The 20,181-nt window shown below is 37.4% G+C and overlaps 1 protein-coding gene across 1 annotated transcript; it reads left to right on the forward strand.

The window, feature by feature from the left end:
• Nucleotides 1-16,637: 16,637 nt before the first annotated feature.
• On the forward strand, nucleotides 16,638-17,392 carry LOC110702991. Its single transcript, XM_021880750.1, has 3 exons — nucleotides 16,638-16,734; nucleotides 16,795-16,981; nucleotides 17,179-17,392. The coding sequence occupies exons 1-3, from the start codon at nucleotides 16,638-16,640 to the stop codon at nucleotides 17,390-17,392; spliced, it is 498 nt and encodes a 165-aa protein (XP_021736442.1).
• Nucleotides 17,393-20,181: the final 2,789 nt, after the last annotated feature.

The following is a 20,181-nucleotide window of genomic DNA, read 5'->3' on the forward strand; positions in this document are numbered from 1 at the left end:
TCTGTTTACACTGCACCATTAACAATGTTTGCCCTCTTTGTTGGAGCTTATCCTTGCCTCCGTAACTCGGTTTTACCTCAGCTTCGAAACTAAATCTCCGACCACCTTTCGCCGTTGCAGTTAAATTGGAATCCACCTTTTGCTAGTTTTGTCGTGGTTTATATGACTTTCTTAGTGGTGGTTTCTGTTATTATTGGAGTTGCTAAGGCGTATGTCTGCTATGGCGTTTGATCGTTGATTTCTGCTTTATATTGAATTTAATGCGCTAGGATTAATGCTGGATTTCGTTGATTATTAGTAGAGTTTCATTAATAGAAGAACCTAATCATTTTTTTGTTTATTTGTTTCGTTTAGCTTAATCTTTGTTGATTGGATCAATGCTTTTCTGTAATTCAATTAAGCTACGTACTGGATTTTTGCAATGAATTTGATTTGTGTTGATTTAAGTTGTTTATTTAACATATCAGTAGAAGTCAATTAATTGGGTACTAAATGCTCGTAAGCAAATATGATATTGGTACTAAATATTCATAAGTCGTAATAAAACGTATTGTATATTTGTATTTAGTTTTCTAGATGTCAAAAATGAAAGGAACGATAAAAATGGAATGTTTTGTTACGACTTACGAGAATGGATTTGGGTTGGTGAAATGGGAATTGTAATTTTGTCACTGAGTTAATTTGAGAAAATCTCATTTATGTCAGTAAAATTAAATTTGAATGATGCATTGCTAAATTGGTACTATAGGTGTACACTTACAACTTACACTTAATTTATAGGTCTAAAATTCTAGTAAGTCTCTAAAAGTTGGGTTTCTACATTGAGTATAATGGTACAATTTGGACAATTTTTTTTTAAGACAATGCCACAATTAGAGATGTCAAAAATCAATTCAGCCCAATCTAATAACCAATGCCACAATTAACAATGTTCAAAACTGATAAAACCTAATTCAATATTGATTTGGTCAAGATTATGATATGCCGGTACAATAATTTAGTTTTATTCAAACCTACTTAAGACCCGACTAAACCCAAACTAGTCACATGTATTTGCACCTTTAGTTACACTGGTTAAAAATAAAAGGTTAAATAGTTTAGTTGTATAATCAATTTTATCCTTAAATGTTGTATAGTACTCTCTTATTTTTTTTTAAGGGACCAATTAGTTCCCAAGCATTATTTCATAAGAATTAGCAAAATTACCAAACACCCTCATTTAGTTCCTCTTATGAATCTATAATACCTACCCAAAAAAAAAAAAAAAAAAAAAAAAAAAAAAAAAAAAAAAAGAAGAAGTATATAATAATATTAATTGTTTCTTGAAATAAAAACAAAAATAAAAAAATTTATGAAGCATTAGTAGTGCCTTTAATACAGAGTTCCCTCTAGGATTTCCTTGGAAGGGTTTTTCTAGGTTTCTTCTAGGGTTTCCTTTTTTCTGAAGGTCGGTGTCTCGTTTCTTTGATTCAGCTTGGCTATGGAGTCCAATCCAGCCATGGAAAAATCAAATACAAACATGTTAATCTCTTTAAACCAAACTCCTATTCAAAAGGAGGGCTCGAATAATAATCTGGAGATTTATCAAACTACAGATAATAATACCTTAAATAATTCCTCGGAGGAAGCTGTTGAGTGGATTGAAGGTGATGAGGAGGAGAAGGAGGCTAGGGTGGAATTAGGGCTCGTAGGAAAGTTGTGGACGGATTGCACAATCAACACAAATGCTTTTATGTCAACGATAAAAAATGTTTGGCAACCAAAGCATGGTCTAGAAATTAGCAATATTGGGAAGAATACATATGTCTTTCAGTTTCATCATTGGCGAGATAAACAAAGGGTCCTCAATGATCAACCATGGCACTTTGATAGACATGCCTTGTTACCGGGTGAAATTGATGATAATGTGAAGCCTCTTGATGTTCATCTATGTGAAATTCCTATGTGGGTTAGGGTATATAGTCTCCCCTTTAGAGGAAGGTTAAACACGGCTAATGTGGAGGCAATAGGAAACAAAATTGAGAGGTTTGTAAAATTCGATAATTCTGGATGTATGGACATTGAAAAATTTGTAAGAATCAGAACAATGATTGATGTCACAAAGCCTCTTTTGCAAAAGGTCAAGGTGAAAATGCGAGGAGGTTATGAAGAACTCTTCGATGTCAAATATGAAAAACCGCCACTATTCTGCTTTTATTGTGGTAAGATTGGCCATGGTGTAAAGGATTGTGAAGGCTGCGGAGAGGAGGATGAATTAAATCTGAAATTTGGTGGGTGGATGAAAGCATCTCCATGGAAGCAACTGAGAGGATAATGCAAATGTGCCTTTGTCTGCAAGCTCCTCATGTGCTAGAGAGTTATTTATCACAAAACCGAAGAGAGAAGAAAAGAAAATGAGCAGTGAACAAATTGGGGGGTCCTTGAAAAATTAAATGGTATTTCCCTATCAAAGAATCGGAGAAATGTATTCAGAAGATACATGAAATTCCAGAACAGACTGTTGATCATGCCCCACGTGAGAAACAAGTAACAGAAAATGATCATGCTGATGGAGACAAGGAGAAAGTTGTTGATGGCCACAATTCTCATAGTAGATTTTCCCCAAGAAATGACGTGATACCAGAGGGGGGAGCGATGGTACCCCAACAAAAGAGGAAAAATAAGAAAAAGAAGTGAGAAGGAAGGGGAAAATAGCAGCAAGTCTCATGCAGAAGTGGAGAGCATGGCAAATAAAAAGAGGGCGATTGATTTGATGCTGGGAATGATTCTTATAATGCTGTCATGACTGATATAGTGGCGGGCCCCACTCCTTGGGCTCTTGGTGATAAATGAGACACATATTATTGTGGAACTGCCGAGGTTTGGGGAGTCCTTGGGCAGTTAATGCGCTTAGGCGCATTGTTATCACGGAAAATCCCGGCATGGTGTTTTTTTCAAGAAACAAAGCTTAGTCAAGGTGAAATGGAGGGTGTTAAAAATAAATTAAAATTCACGGGGATTCTCGCGGTAGGTTGTGAGGGAGAAGGTAGGAAGAGGAGTGGTGGTGTAGCTTTACTTTGGGGAAGGTATTGGGACATTTCCATCCCATCTTACTCCCTTAATCATATAGATGCGCTGGTCAAGTGTGAGGGGTGGGATTTGTGGAGGTTTACGGGTGAGTATGGATTCCTTGAGAATGAAAATAAACACAAAACTGGTACATTGCTGGAAAGCTTAGCTGATGATCAACATCTCCCTTGGCTTTGCGGAGATGATTTCAATTTAATGTTGTGTTCAACGGAGAAACAAGGGGGAGCTGATTTCAAATATAATGAAGCTGCTATTTTTCGTGATGCACTAAATTTCTGTAATCTGGTTGATTTGGGTTTCATTGGGTATCAGTTCACCTGGAATAATAATCAAGGTGGGGTGGATAATTTGCAGGAACGACTTGATAGGTTCACTGCAAATGATGAATGGAAAGAGATGTTTGCTGGTGCTTTTGTTACTCATCTAGAAAAACGAAAATCCGACCACCTTCCTCTTCTCCTCTGTGTGAAAGACAGAATACATGACACAAAGAAGAAACAAATTAGAAAAATCTTCTATTTTGAGGAGATGTGGCTCCGAGAAGAATCTTGTGTTGATATCATTCAGGAAGTCTGGATGGAGGTGGGGATGTTGTTAGAAATCTGAGTAATACTGCTGGTAAACTCGGATCTTGGAGCAAGGAAAAATTTGGTAGTTTTGCTAAGGAGATGAGAACTTGCAAGTTACATATGGCAAAGCTTATGGAAGAGGAGCAAACTCCGGATGTTTTATCCCAAATGAAAGCAATTGATTAGCGCTTAGATGAGTTAGAGGAGAGGGAAGAGCTTTATTGGAAGCAACGTAGAAGACAAGAGTGGCTCAAAACTGGTGATAAAAACTCCAAAAATTTTCACACAAAGGCCAAGCAGCATGCTCAAAGAAACAACATCTCGTCCATTAAGGATGCAACACGTAACACATTTGATGATGAGGTGAAAATATCAAAAGCTTTAGTTGACCATTTTGAGGATTTATTTGGCTCCACCTGCTAAGTAGATTCGAACCCGATTATTGATCTTGTGGACGCCCGCGTTTTTGAAACGATGTATAATAATCTTGCTGCCCCTTTTCAAGCTGATGAAGTTACGCGAGCCCTTAAGCAAATGCATCCCACGAAAGCTAAAGGTGGGCAACGTGCCGTGCCAGGCCGCCACGGGCCATGCCTAGCGGGCCAATGTCTCCGGCATGTCGGGCCGTGCCGTGCCACGGGCCTGAAGAAGCGTGCTGGCCTGTGGGCTGGCCTTCTTTGTTTTTTTTTTTTTAAATGTTTATACTTTATACTTTTATATTTTATACTATTATTTTTCTAAAATAAATTAAGTTTAATATTTATGTTTTATTATTAATTATATTTAATATTTATATTTATATTTAGTTTATACTATTACTTTACAGTGTAATGTTTATAATTTATTATATTTATTTTTGTATTATTAATTATTATAATTTTTTTTTTGTTATATTAATTTACAAATTATAACTTAACAGGAAAAAAAGGCAAATTGGACTTTGGATGGAATAATGCATACTTCATATTATTATTACTTGAAAAAGTTGTACAATGATAATAATGATAAAAATCGTACAAGGATATTAAACAAAAATTGGATAATGATAAAAATCTTAAAATGATAATATAGATAATGATAAAAATCGTACAATATACAAAATTGTCTATTCTTCTTCTTCTTCTTGTTCGTCTTTGTCTTCGCCTACAAGGTCATCGCCTAGTTGCATAGATTGGGAACTAGCCGAACCCGAACGGTCGAAAGTGGAGGTTCCTTCATCGTTGTCGTTGTCTTCGTAAGAACGGTGTTGTGAGCGATTTTCAGCATCCAACCAATCTTTGAAACACACGCACATTTCAAGTGTTTCGGGTTTTAGACTTGTTCTTCTATCGTCTAAAACCCTCCCGAATGCCCTGAAAGCTTGTTCAAAGGCAACGGAGGAGACTTGGATACCAAGAATGTCTCGTGCCATTGCCGCCAAAGTTGGACGCTTCGTGCTTTGTTGTTTCCACCATGCAAGGAGGTCGAGGCTGTTTATCTCATCGTCGTCCATGCCCTTGGTGAAGTTGTAACTCAGGTACATTTGTAACTCCAAGACATCACTTTGTGTTCTCCTTATTGATGAATCACCTGAAAACCCTGAAATCAAGTTAGTAGCTTGTGAAAATAAACGTTTGGCCTTTTAACTTACGTTTTTGGATGGTTGGGAAGGGCCTGAGCAAGGAACGGTGGCATATTTGGTTTCATAGACTCTATATAAAGCAAAAAACCAATCCTTCACATTACTCTTATAGGTATCTACATTATCGTCAAGAAGCATGCATTGAAAATAAATGTCAACTAACATAAATGTATTTTCATACTTTTGCCTAGTATCTAATATGGAAGCAAAAATATAAATCAAAGGAATTTCACTATAATATTTACGCCACTTTGTTTCCATTGCTGGAAGATACTAATCATAATTTAATCACTTTGGTTGCGATGATCAGCGAAAAGTTGGGCGAGTAAACATGCATTTGAAAGAAAGTTTTGAGCACAAGGATTATAAACAGAAGAAAAACAATACGTCATGTTATATAATAACTGTAAAAATTGCATATATCGTTCACATTTATCTCAATTGCATATATCGTCCTTATATATAGCATTGTTTGGAAAATTTCCGTTGTAAAAAATTGTCAACGGATTCATGTACTCAATTGCCTTAGTTAACATGTCATAGGTGGAATTCCACCTAGTTGGGCAATCGGTTTTTGATTTTTATTGCTCTTATCTTTTGTTGTTTTAGAAAACTCTTCCATTCATAGTATCTCATGTTTGAGCTATTAATAGACATAATAGCATCTCTAATTTTGTTGTAGTATGGACCAATTGCTCTAATTCCATCCTGTACAAATAAGTTAAGAACATGGCAAACACATCTAGTATGAAGTGCGTCACCATCTAATATTACATCGGTCAAGTTTTGTTTGACATAATTAGCAGTATATGTCATTGAGGTTGCATTGTCAAGTATCATAGACATGATTTTTTATCGAAGGTTGTATTCATTTATTGCTTCCATTAAATGGTGAGCAATGTTAATACTGGTGTGGAGGTATTGTAGCATTTTGAAATGAATTATTTGTTTTTGTAACAACCATTGATCATCTACCCAATGGAAAGTCATACATAAATAGTGATATTTATAACCACTATCTCAAGAATCGGCAGTCAAAGACACTCTACAATTAAGTTTACTCAATTCGTCTTGTAACCGCATTTTGTACTCTAGGAAGTTTTTCATGGCGGCGGAACGAACGGTTTTCCTAGAGATTCTTTTATGTTGGGGTTGTAATGCTTTGTTAATGTAAGTGTTAAATGGGTCACTTTCGGAGAAAAGAAAAGGTTGTTCGGCGTGTACTATCATTTTCCTTAGTTCATCCCTATCCCTCTCATAGTTGTAGGTAAACACGTGTGGATGGAATTAGGAAATTTTTAGCTGAGTTGGATCACTAACAGGTTTTGCACAATTCCTCATGTGTCTACTTAAGTGTCCCGTCCCGGACTTGGATTATGCGAAGTATATATTACCACATGTTTTACATTTTGCTCTTGTTTGGGCTTTATTTAGCACAAAATAATGTCATACATCACTTTTGTGGCTTTTGATATTTACCATGTCACTTTCGGTTAACCATTGCTCTGGTGTGTTTGGGAATTGGGTGTTTGTAGATTTGGGATTTGTTGGTTAGTAGTAGAACCGGAGGCATTTAGGGTATCGTGTTGGCTACCTTGGCTAGAATAAAATTTTTGTGGGTCAAAGAAATTAGGTGGGAATTGACCGAATTGTGGAAACTGGTTTGGTGGTGGAAATTGGTTTTGTGGAAATCCGGGCATATTCATGTTATAGGGTTGAAAACCGGAAGTACCATCGTGCCTTAATTGTTCAAAGCCTAGGGGAACGTTACCGGGGTCATTGGTCGGACTTGAAATTGGGGGTCATTGGATTAGGTGATTCCCTAGACCTATTACCACGGACAAATTGGGCTTTCCTAGAGGATGATAGGTTGTTCGTGTTTGGTGATGCCATAATTAACAATAATAATAATTAATAGCAACAATTTTAACAATAATAATAACAATAATAATAATTACTAAATACAATTATAACAATAATAATGACAATAATAATAAGGGTATTTTCACTTTTACCACCTTCAAATAACCACTTAATTGAATTTACCACCTCCAAAAAAAAAGATTTACTTTACCACCAACAAAATTTCCAAAAAATCGATTTTACCACCAACTAACGGATTCCGTCCACGAATCCGTTAGTAGGGCCCACCTTTTTGACGTTTCTTCTTCATCTTCCCCGATCTTCCGTGTAAACCAACCAGCAACGAAATCAACTACCTCGGTTGGTCGGAATTTCGTGTGTGACTAAGGAGGGGCCGGAATTTGGTGTGTGGGTTAGGGAGGTGGTCGGAATTAGGTGGTGGTTAGGGTTTTAGGAGTGCGAAATTTGGTGGTGGCTAGGGTTTTTAGAGTGGTCGGAATTAGAAGGGGATTTATGGGTGGTCGGGATTTGGTGGCTGCCAAAAACTAAGAAGCCAAATCACCAACAACAAGGATACAAATCGATTATCATCAACATTTCTTCAAACCAAAGCAATTAATCCATTACAATACCCACAAATCGAAACCTCAAAACCAGAAAAAGAATTGGGTAAATCAAACCTTGTCAATCGTTTTTAGCATCAAGCTCAGAACCCCACTTCAATGGAGTCGATTCCAGGTGACTTCCATGGTTGAGGATAAGAAGACGACGGTCAGAGGAGAGAGAATGAGCGAGATGAAGTCTGATTAAATGGGTGATGTTGATTGATTAAGGAATGCCAAGCCTTGGAAACGCATTTGAAGCGAAGTAGTGATTTAGTGGGTAATCGAAAAGAATGGAGGTGATTAACTCCATTGGAAGAGACGCCATTGTTGTGGCTTTCGAGAAAACAGAGCAAAAAAATAAATAAAAATTGGTGGAAAGGTGGTTGTGGCTGTGCGGTGCGGTGGTGGGGCTGGTCATAGCGGTTAGGTGGTGGGGGATGGTCGTAGCGGTTAGGTGGTGGGGGCTGGTCGTGGCTGGTCGGTGGTGGGGGTCCTGACGGTGGCAGCAACACCGGTTGATTAATGGGGATTTTTTTAATTTTTTTTTTAAACTTACCCAATAATATGGCGACACGTGTGCAAGGTAGGCCCCACTAACGGATTTATGGACGGAATCCGTTAGTTGGAGGTGATTGGTGGTAAAACTGATGTTTTATTTTTTTATGAGGTGGTAAAGTAAATCTTTTTTTTTTGGAGGTGGTAAATTCGACAAAGTCATTATTTGAAGGTGGTAAAAATGAAAATACCCTAATAATAATAATTAATAACAATAATTATAACAATAACAATAACAACAATAATAAATTCAAGATTAGTTTGGATCTTACAACCGTGATTCAATGATTTCCACTAATAACGATTACGAACTTATAATTTTTTCGATATTAAGAAATAATAATTAGAGAATTTAAGAGATTAAGAGAATTAATAGAGAATATAAGAGATTAAAAGAATAGATTGTGAATTTGTGATTTGGAATGAAGAAGATGGAGGTATTTATAGAGAATTTAGGGAAATTAGCCGTTGGAAACAAATGAAAAAAAAGAACGTTGCTCAACGTTCTCCATTGTTTCCGTTGAGCAACAGTCATTTAGCGGGCTGGCACGCGGGCCGTCCCTGGCGGGCTGGCACGCGGGTTGGAACGCGGGCCATAGGGCAGGCTCGTGTCGTGCCGTGCTGGAAAAGGCCAACTTATGTTCGTGGCACGGCCCACGACACGCCTGGCGCCCACCGGGCCAGGCCGGGCCAGCTTCCGGGCCGTGCCATGCCACGTCGAACTTCGTGTCGTGCCTGGCCGCCCGCAGGCCAACTCGACCCGTGCCCAGCTTTAACGAAAGCGCCTGGACTAGATAGTATGTGTGCTCTCTTTTATCAAAAATTTTGGAGTATTGTTGGTCCGAATGTCATTGATCTTGTTTTGGATATTTTGAATAATTATGATGATATATAGTCTATTAATCAGACTTACATTGTGCTGATCCCTAAAAAGAAAGAATGTGAGTCTCCTGCGGATTATAGACCTATTAGCTTGTGCAATGTCCTCTACAAGATGATAACCAAGGTGCTTGCAAATAGATTAAAAATTGTGTTGCCAGATCTCATTCATGAGTCTCAGAGTGGTTTTGTGCCGGACAGATTAATATCTGATCATATTCTTGTTGCTCATGAATGCTTTCATTATTTGCGGAAAAAGAAGAAAGGGAAAACAAGTTTTTTGGGGCTAAAACTTGATATGAGCAAAGCTTATGACAAGGTTGAATGGCTTTTTTGAAGAGAATGATGTGTAAATTGGGTCTCCCGGAGAAATATGTGAGTAATGTTATGAAGTGTGTGATGTCGGCTTCTTTCAAAATCCTTGTTAATGGGCAGCCATCGAGAAGGTTTTTACCTACTAGGGGCCTTCGTGAAGGCAATCCTTTGTCCCCTGTCCTCTTCATAATCTGTGCCGAGGGCTTATCTACTCTCCTTAGAGATGCTGAAAAGTAGAAACTCATTCATGGGTTGAAAATTGGGAAGAAAGTTGATCCGATCTCTCATCTATTTTTTGCGGATGATAGTTTGTTGTTTGTTAGAGCGAATGATGAAGAAGTGGAAAATGTGTTAGATATCCTTTCTACCTATGAGACAGCTTCAGGTCAAAAATTGAATATGGAGAAATCCAAGGTTTCCTTTAGCCGAAATGTTGAATCAGAAAAGAAAAATTTGCTTCAGATGAAGTTATCATTTAAGGTCGTTAAAGGATATGACAAATACCTTGGTCTCCCAACATATCTTGGGAGTTGTAAGAAAACAATTTTCTCCGTTATTCAAGATCGGGTTTGGAAGAAGTTGAATAGTTGGAAAGGTGGTTATCTTTCGCAAGCCGGAAGGGAAGTTCTCATCAAGTCAATAGCTCAAGCCATACCCACGTACGCAATGCAATGTTTCAGCCTTCCAGTGAGTATCCTTAAAGAAATTGAAAGAATGTGCCGTAGCTTTTTTTGGGGACAGAAAAAAGAGGAACATAAGGTCGCTTGGGTGGCTTGGGAGAAGCTGCTAATCTTAAAAAAAGGAGGTGGTTTGGGAATGCGTGACGTACAATGTTTCAACAAAGCCATGTTAGCTAAGCAAGTATGGAGGCTGCTCACTAACTCAAAATCTCTGATGGTGACGACCTTAAAGCAGAAATATTTTCCGAATTCAGACCGTATGTCAGCCAAGGTGACGCCAAATGCAAGCTACACGTGGAGATTGATCTTATCTGCCAGAGATGTGGTTAATATGGGTGCTCGTAAGTTGGTGGGGAGTGGAGGCTCTATTGATATTTGGAGAGACCCGTGGGTTCCAAATTTGCCCAATTTAATGATATTGTCGAGGCCTCAAAGTGATGACAATGTCCCTACTTATGTCAAAGAGCTTGTGAATGATGGAGGATGGAACGACACTATATTGAACAACCTTTTTGTGGAGTGGGAAATAACTAAGATTAAAAAGATCCCTTTGGCTTCTTTCCCGGAGGAAGATCCTTGGGTTTGGCATCTAACAAAAAATGGAGAGTTCTGTCAGGAGTGCCTATTTTGCTCTGCTGAAGGCTAGTAAATCTGCTGCCACGTCGTCTTCTTCTTCCCTTTGTAATGACATATGGAATTGTCTCTGGAAGACAAATGTCCCCCCAAGGTTAAGAACTTTGGTTGGCGCGCTCTCCATGGTGGTTTACCTGTTCGTAGTAATCTCAAGAAGCGGGGTATTTGCGATGTTGATGTTTGTCCTGTTTGCGGTGAAGAATCAGAAACTTTGATGCATTCTCTATTCTCCAGTCCTTCTGGCAAGGCTATTTGGTACTACTCTCCCCTCCGCTTAGCAATTGAAAATGTGGCTAATTTATCCTTTGGAACATACTGCTCAAATATTCTAAAGGATAATAAAAAAAAAGGAGTGGTGGGACATTTTTTGGAGTCTTCTGTGGGGCGTTTGGCTCAAGAGGAACGCTTGTTTGTTGACCCTTTTGGTTTTGATGGACAAACTGACAAACTTGACTAATGAGCGTTTTAAGTCTTTGGTGATTAAAGGGTTCAAGCAAAGTTCGTTTCGGAGTAGGAACATGATTCAAGGGATGCGGAGTAGCATTCTCTAAAAAGCCTCACGCAAATCTCACGTTCTAGTTTTTAATTGTAAGCACTCAATAATATAAGTTTGGAAAGGAACTCAATGATTTATGTTAAAGACTAATGGAATAAAAATTAGTTTTAAAAGATAATTTTTTATTTGAGGAAAAGATGATTTATAAATGTTTTATCTAGTTTACTGTTTTCGAATAAAGATAATTATCTTAATAAATTATCTTAGTTGTTTTTAAATAATTAAATAAATTATAAATTATCTTTTCAAAATAAAATCTATTCTTTAAATTCTTTTAAAACAGAATATTTGATCTAGTCAAATATTGTTTTCTGGTTGCATGAATATCTCAACAAAATTGTTTTTCCAGTAAGTAATTCTAAGCATGTTAAATGCTACGTGGGTTAAGGGAAAGATTTAAGAAATCTCCACTACCTTGATTATAGTCACATTCTCCACTATTAGTTAGTGGGTGTTGACTAGCAAAAGGTTGAGGTACGTGGAGGTTAAGGAATAAATCTCCCTATATAAACCACGTACATATACATTGCAACACACAACTCTTGAGCATTAAAATTCCAGTAGTAATCTAATAACATAAAGAGAGTTCTTGTCCTTTATATATTCTTGAGTGTAATAGGTATTTGTAATTACAAATTGTAATCAAGTACTTTGGGGTTTGGGATTGTGAGTTTTTGTAAAGGTGAGGTTAAGGAAGCTTTGAAGTTGAAGTCTTCTGTGAGAGTTGGGAACAAGTTCCTAATTTGTGGAACTTGTTAAAGGGTTTGAATCTTCAGTTGTAAAGAGTTTGATTACATAGTGGAAATTTGGAAAAGCCTATATCTTCTCCCGTCATTGTTCTATTTAGTTAAATTCCGCAAAAAGTTTTTAGACTTCACCTCAAATACAATTCACCCCCCCTCTTGTATTAGCCATTTAGACTTTTCAGTTGGTATTAGAGCAGGAACTCAGAAAACGCAGGCAACCCTGTTGAGCAAGTTCCTGGGAGAATGGCTTACACAGAGGAAAAGGAATTCGGGAGTACATCCATTCAAAGGCCTCCATACTTCAACGGAAAATACTACTCTTATTGGAAGGATAAGATGGAAATCTTTGTCCAAGAAGAGAACTATCAGGTTTGGCGAATTATACAAGTAGGAGATTACGAAATTACAAAAACCAATGCTAACAATGAGGTAATTCCTAAACCTATGGATGAATATGAGAAAACTGATTTCGAAAAACTAGAATTAAATGCTACTGCTAAAAAGTTTTTAATTTGGGGACTTGGACCCGATGAACATACTCGTGTCAAAGGGTGCAAGTCCGTAAAGGAAATTTGGGATCTTCTGGAAGTTACACATGAAGGAACGTCAGATGTTAAACGTTCCAAAATAGATATTCTTTTATCTTAGTATGAGCGCTTTGAAATGGGAAACAAAGAATCTATTAAAGACATGTTTACTCGATTTAAGAATATTACTAACGAACTAACGTGTCTTGGTAAGATAATTCCTATAGATGAGCAGGTCAGAAAGGTCTTAAGAAGTCTTTTAGAAAATGACAAATGGAGAGCAAAGGTTGCGGCTATGCAGGAATCAAAAGACTTCACCAAGTTCAATCTAGAACAGCTTCCGGGTTCCCTTATTACCCACGAGATCCAGTTGAACAACCGGACTCAGGAGACTGTCAAAAGTCAAGGGCTAGTACTAAATGCAAATGAAGAATCCGAAGAGAAGTCTGACATTGATGAAGAAGAAGCTGCAATGTTAGTGAGAAGGCTGAAAAAGTTCTACCGTAACAACAAGTTTTCAGACAAGAAGAAAGGATACAGTAAAAGAAATCAAGAGTCTAAAGCCAAGTCCTCTTGTCACAAATGTGGGAGCACCAACCACTTCTTCAAAGAGTGTCCATTATGGGAATCTGAGAAAGGCAAGGAAAAAGAAGCTGATCAAAACAGAAACTCTAAGCCTAACTTTTCAAAATCAAATTTCAGGAAAGCTATGATTCCACGTGGGGAGACTCAAGTTCCGAAGAAGAGGAACAGGAACACACTGATGATGAAGTAGCCAATCTCTGTCTAATGGAGAAGCATGATGATGAGGTAGTCATTCAACCTAGTTACTTGAAATCTCTCTCAAAGGATAAATTAATCTCTTTATTGCTAGAAACCTTAGATGAATATAAAGAAATATGTGGAAAACTAAGGCAAGCCGATAAGGCAACTGGAATTTGTAGAGATCATGTTAAGTATCTAAATAGCTCAAGAAATGATGTTCAAGGCAGATTTTTTGAATTGTTAGATAAGAATATCATGCTAAAAGAATCCCTTGAAAGAGTCAAAAGTGAAAATATCATGTTGAATGTTGAATTGACTCAATATAAAATGATGTGTACTAAAATTGATTCTTGCAGGTCTACTGAAGTTCCTTTAATCATGTTCAATACTGAGTTAGAACATGTTAAGAAAGAGTTAAAGGATACTAATGATAAAAATGAGAACTAGAAAAGGACTTAGAAATTGCAAGAAAAAGTAGAAGTACTGCAAGCATGGGTGTTCCTAAGTGGGTACAGGAAACTCAAACAAAAAGAACAGAAGGTCTAGGCTATGTCCATAAGAAGAAGTCCACTGGAAAGAAAAAGAAGTATGTGGACCTGCCTAGTGAGACTGTTTGTTCATTTTGTGGTAAAAGGGAACATCGCAGTGAAGAATGTACTAAGAAAGCATCTCAGTACAATAAAAATGTGAATTATGTTTGGCAGAAGAAATCTGATTTAAATGTGTCAACACAAGAACCCATGAATGAAAGGGTTCCTGCTACTAACCCTTAATTTCTTTTGCAGGTCGCAGTGAGGGGGAACAACCAGTGGTACCTCGATAGCGGTTGTTCTAAGAACATGACAGGAGATGAATCCATATTTCTCTCACTGACGGCCTATACAGGAGGAACTGTGACCTTTGGAGACAATAAGAAAGGCAACATTGTTGCGGTCGGCAAAGTAGGAAGGTCAAGTTCCCATGCAATTGACAATGTATTTTTAGTCGAGGGTTTGAAGCATAGTCTACTCAGTATTTCTCAATTTTGTGATAAAGGAAACTCTGTAAGTTTTTCTTCTGAAAAATGCTGAATCATCAACAATAACACTGGAAAAATCGTTTTGGAAGGAACTCGTAAAGGGAACACGTATACCGTGGACCTTAACAAAGTTCCAAAATATAATCTATCTTGTTTAAGTGTTATTGAGGATGATCCACTTCTATGGCATAAACGTTTTGGACATGCTAGTCTTTCACTGCTTGACAAATTAAGGTCAAAGGACTTGGTAATCGGACTACCTTCTATCAAGTTCCTAAATGACAGAATTTGTGAAGCCTGCATCAAAGGAAAGCATGTTCGATCATCGTTTAAATCAAAGAAAATGGTAAGCACCACAAAACCATTGGAACTCATTCATATGGATTTGTGTGGCCCCGTTAGAATTCAAAGTAGAAGTGGAAAAAGATATGTCTTAGTTCTTGTGGATGATTACTCTAGATTTACGTGGGTCATATTCTTACATAGTAAAGATGAAACTTTTGATATGTTTATGAATTTCTTGAAAAAGACACAAAAATCAATAGGTAATCAACTTATTCATATGAGAACTGACCATGGTACGGAATTCAAAAATTCCAAGTTTGATGAATTTTGCAGGGAACAGGGAATAAGTCACAATTTCTCAGCACCAAGAACACCACAACAAAATGGTGTGGTCGAGAGAAAGAACCGAACATTGGAAGATATGGCAACAACGATGCTAATAGCAAGTGGGCTTCCAAGGAACTTTTGAGCAGAAGCCGTCAACACAGCATGCTATATCATCAACCGGGCCATGCTTAGACCAATGTTGGACAAGACACCTTATGAATTGTTAAAAGGAAGAAAACCTAATATTGCTCATTTAAGAACCTTTGGATGCAAATGCTTTGTTCACAATAATGATAAAAGAAACCTTGGAAAATTCGATGAAAGAAGTGATGAAGCAGTCTTTTTAGGATATGCATCTAATAGTAAAGCTTATAGAGTTTACAATAAAAGAACTATGTGTGTAGAAGAAAGTATACATGTTATTTTTGATGAGACTAACAATTATGACTGTATACAGGAATATGAAGATGGAGATTTTGAAATTGGTCTCACTCGTTCAACAGACCAAGATGAAGAATTAATTCCCAGAAAGCAGCCTACTCGAGTTACTGAAAATGCTGAATAGGAACATGATGACGTTCCTAATAATACTGAAATTCCTATTAAAAATACAGAAGAAGCAGAAAACGCAGAAGGTGAAGTGAATGCAGAAGCAGAACACCATGAAGAAATGGAAGAAGGAGCAACACAAAATAACACTTTTATCCCAGCTCAATCATTCCAGCCAAAGCCATGGAAACATCAAAGGTCACACCCCCTGGATAAAATTATAAGTGACCTAAGCAAGGGAACTCAGACGAGATCCAAACTGAGAAACTTATGTGCATTCAACGCCTTCTTGTCAACACTGGAACCTCGAAATCACAAAGAAGCCTTGGAAGATGCTGACTGGATTGTTGCCATGCAAGAGGAACTTAATGAATTCGAAAGAAACAAAGTGTGGCATCTTGAACCCAAACCAACAAATCAAAAAGTTATTGGTCTCAAATGGGTGTACAAGAATAAGCTAGATGAACATGGCACAATTGTGAGGAACAAGGCAAGATTGGTTGTCAAAGGCTACAACCAATAGGAAGGTATCGATTTTGAGGAGACTTTTGCTCCTGTAGCTAGATTAGAAGCAATTCGTATTTTAATTGCATTTGCTGCATTTATGGGTTTTAAACTTTATCAAATGGACGTCAAATGTGCTTTTTTAAATGGTTTTTTAAAAGACGTCTATGTTGAACAACCACCTGGATTTGAGGATCCAAACTTTCCAAACCATGTTTTTAAACTTGATAAAGCACTGTATGGATTAAAACAAGCTCCAAGAGCATGGTATGAAAGACTTTCTAAGTTCCTTTTACATAATGATTTCAAAAGAGGAAAAGTTGATAAAACTTTGTTTTTAAAATCAAAAGGAACTCATTTATTAGTTGTGCAAATTTATGTTGATGATATTATTTTCGGTGCAACTAATGAATCTTTGTGCAAGTACTTTGCTGATTTAATGAGCAGTGAGTTTGAGATGAGCATGATGGGGGAACTCAACTTCTTCCTTGGGCTCCAAATTAAGCAAACTGACGAAGGAATAATGATTCATCAACAGAAATATGTAAGGGAATTATTGAAAAAATACAGTATGGAAAGCACAAAGATCAACCACACTCCCATGGGAACAACCACAAGGTTGGACCAAGACCCCAAGGGAACTCGTGTGGACCAAACAAAATACAGAGGTATGATTGGTTCCTTGTTATATTTAACTGCTAGTAAACCTGACATTTCTTTTAGTGTAGGTCTTTGTGCAAGATTTCAATCAGATCCAAAGGAATCGCATCTAACAGCCGTCAAAAGAATACTACGATACTTAAAAGGGACGGAAGATTTGTGTCTGTTTTATCCAAAAAGTGATTCGTTTGACCTAAGAGGATATGCTGATGCTGATTATGCAGGAGATTTAGTAAATCGTAAAAGCAACGTCAGGTATGGTCCAATTCTTAGGCTCTTGCATGGTTTCTTGGAGTTCCAAGAAACAAAACACTGTTGCTCTATCCACTACCGAAGCTAAAATATGTGGCGGCTGCTGCTGCATGTTGCTCTCAATTTCTTTGGATAAAACAACAGTTGCATGACTTTGGCATTGTTTTAGATTGCATTCCTATTCATTGTGATAATACAAGTGCCATTTGCATCTCTAAAGATCCAGTTCAACATTCTAAAGTCAAGCACATACATGTAAGGCATCACTTTTTGAAAGATAACGTTGAAAAGGGCTTAATTAGGCTAGATTTTATTTCTACTGAATGTCAAATTGTTGATATATTGACTAAGCCTTTAAGCAGAGACAAGTTTGAAAAGATGCGTGTAGAATTGGGGATGCTACGGCTCAAGTGATTTTTGTTTGGAACCCCTAAGGTAAAATCGAATGTAACTAACAATGCTATGCTCAATCTTGTGTGCATAACACAGCTGAAATTACCCAGGGGAAAGATTTGTGAAAGTATTGAAAAGTCAATCGTACATACTGTTAATATGTTAAAAATATTGAGCCATGTTGTTTCAAGTTCCCTTTTCATTATCCTCACATACTCTGTATTATGGTTACGTAAATTATCATCATAATTTACGGCTCATCTGTACATATCTATCATTTTTTTATTTTATTTATTTTAATTTGTTTTCTTTCTTGTTATTATCTTTTATTCCTTCCTTATTTTTATCCTAATTTCTCTAACCTTTTCTATTCCTCATATATTTCAAAAATACAAAAAGATTTTTTTGTTACGTAAGATAAGGAGCTAGTATATTCACTACTCCTTAATTTTTGAATTTTTCTTATCTTTTAAAGTTTATCTTTTATTTTGTTAAGCTAGAAAATTACAATTATGGTATTAAACCTTCCTCACCCTATTAAATCCTACTACCTCTAAAACTACCCTACTAACTCACCATATTAACCGTCACTTTTCCTCACACTTCCCTATTTTCACTCTTCCTCTTTCACACTCCACCCTCACCAATCACATCAAATTAACTTCCCCATAAACCCTCATAATAACCGGCCTCACTCTCTCTCCTTACTATTCACACTATTCATCTTCTCCTTCCCTTTTACACATCAACACAACCATAAAAACCAACATCAACACACAACACCGAAACCTCCAAAAACAACACGAATCCCTCCATCCAAACCTCCATCCATTGACGGCTCCCCTGAACCAGTCCCAATCGCCGTCGTTCACCCTCCTACTCCGTCAAAGAGGAAGGCTACAACCATGAAAGGAGGCGACAAGAAGAGGCGAAGCTCTCAAAAGTTTCCATCTTGGAACTACACTCACGGCTATCACATCAATTATGACTGGTGTACGTCAAGTAAGTTCTCATAATTCACCTCCTTAATTGATTATCAGGAATGGGTGCATTTATTCCAAAATTGTTCTCATTATCCCATTAATCCTAAGCTTCTGTTTGAGTTTAAAAACACTTTCAAACACAACAATGGTGTATGCACGGCTATAGTAAAAAATACTCATATTCAATTTGATGTTGCATATTTAGGGAATTTGTTTCAAGTCCCCACCTCTGGCTATAGTTCGTATTTAAAACATAAGCAAATTGTGCAAATTGGGCATTATGATGAGAATTGAATAATCAAGTTCATAGGTGGAAACCCGAAAAGTAAGACCTCACATCATAACATACTCTCTCCTCTTCACAAATTATTGTTCAACTTCACTTGGAGAGGTAATGTACCCCGTTTGCAAAAACGTAGCACAGTGTCTTTACTAGATGCAACAATCATATTTTGCCTTGCACGAAAAATAAAAATAAATTTTCCGAAATTGATGATTGAACATTTGCTCTTTTATGCTGCTAAAACGACTATTCCATATGGGTCTCTTCTTACTGTGTTGTTTAAGTCATTTGGGATTGATGTTGAAAGTGAGTCACCCACTTACATTAAACCTGAGAACATTCTTTCTGAACAATCCTTGCTTTGCCTGAGCCTTAAACTTGACAGTGGGACAATCTCTTTCTTGTCTAGAGGTGGAGAGGAGAAAAATAGAAGGAACGGAAAAACACAAGTTGTAGAGGTAGATACAATTGAGTCGGAAGAGGAGGGAAGTGAGTCAGAAAAAAAAGAGAGTAAAGAAAACAGTGAGGGAGACAAAGAAGAGGAAGAAATTTCTGAGGGGGAAGAACAGGAGGTAGAACCTGAGAAAGGAGAGGAGACTCAGAGTGAGGGGGAACCTAGTTCAGAGACTGAGAGTCTTGAAATTCCTTTTGTTCCTGTGTTTAAGGGGGAACTCAGAAGGAGTAAGAGAAAAATTGCCAAACCTACTGTTTCTTCTCCAAAGCCTGTGATTATTGAAGACATTAGTTCTTTCAGGCCACTCTGATCTTGACTTTACTCCTACTCAAGTCCCTTTTTCTTTTGAGCCTTCTTCTATTCATGATTCCCCTCCAAAACAAGCTGAACCTTATTCCATTCCTGTTTCACCTCCAAAACAGACTTCTCCTTCTCCTTCCCCAGCTTTTCCTCCATCACATCCTACAGGCTTTGCTGCCTTCTCTGGAACAAATGCTTCTATTTTTGATATTCTACAGGTGAAAGCAGATATGGAGAAGCTGACAAAGATGGTGAGCACATTGCTGGAGGAAATGGCGAAGCAGATGACTACTCTTCAACGCCAAGTGCAGGCTGTGGCTGACACTCAGGCAACTAGTATTACTGGGATGGAAAAAAGGGTTGATGCTGCTGAAAAGAACATCATGCAGAGCACTCAGGAGATCTTGGAGACGATCAACAGGGTGGCTTTTGAGGAAGTAGAGGAAGCTTCTAATGACCCCATAACCCCAGCTGATGAATCTACCTATTCACCATAATTGCAGTTTCAAACTTGTCATTTTTTATTTTCTTTTGGTTTTGTTTGTTTTCTCTGAACTTCGGTTTGTAAGCTTATGACTTTTGTTACATTCTCTTTGCTTCTTATTTCCCTTAATCGGAACTTGGCTCGTATTTTTCATATGATTGTGTGTGTCTGTTGATAATTTAATACCTAACTTATTTTTGCCTTGCATTATTTGAGCTCACTAATTCCCTACGTAGTCTAGTGGGAGTATAGAAAAATGTTATTCTACTCTTTTGATAATGCCAAAAGGGGGAAAAGACAAACTTC

The sequence above is a fragment of the Chenopodium quinoa genome, unplaced genomic scaffold (genome assembly GCF_001683475.1).
Source record: "Chenopodium quinoa cultivar QQ74 unplaced genomic scaffold, ASM168347v1, whole genome shotgun sequence".
Taxonomy (NCBI): domain Eukaryota; kingdom Viridiplantae; phylum Streptophyta; class Magnoliopsida; order Caryophyllales; family Amaranthaceae; genus Chenopodium; species Chenopodium quinoa.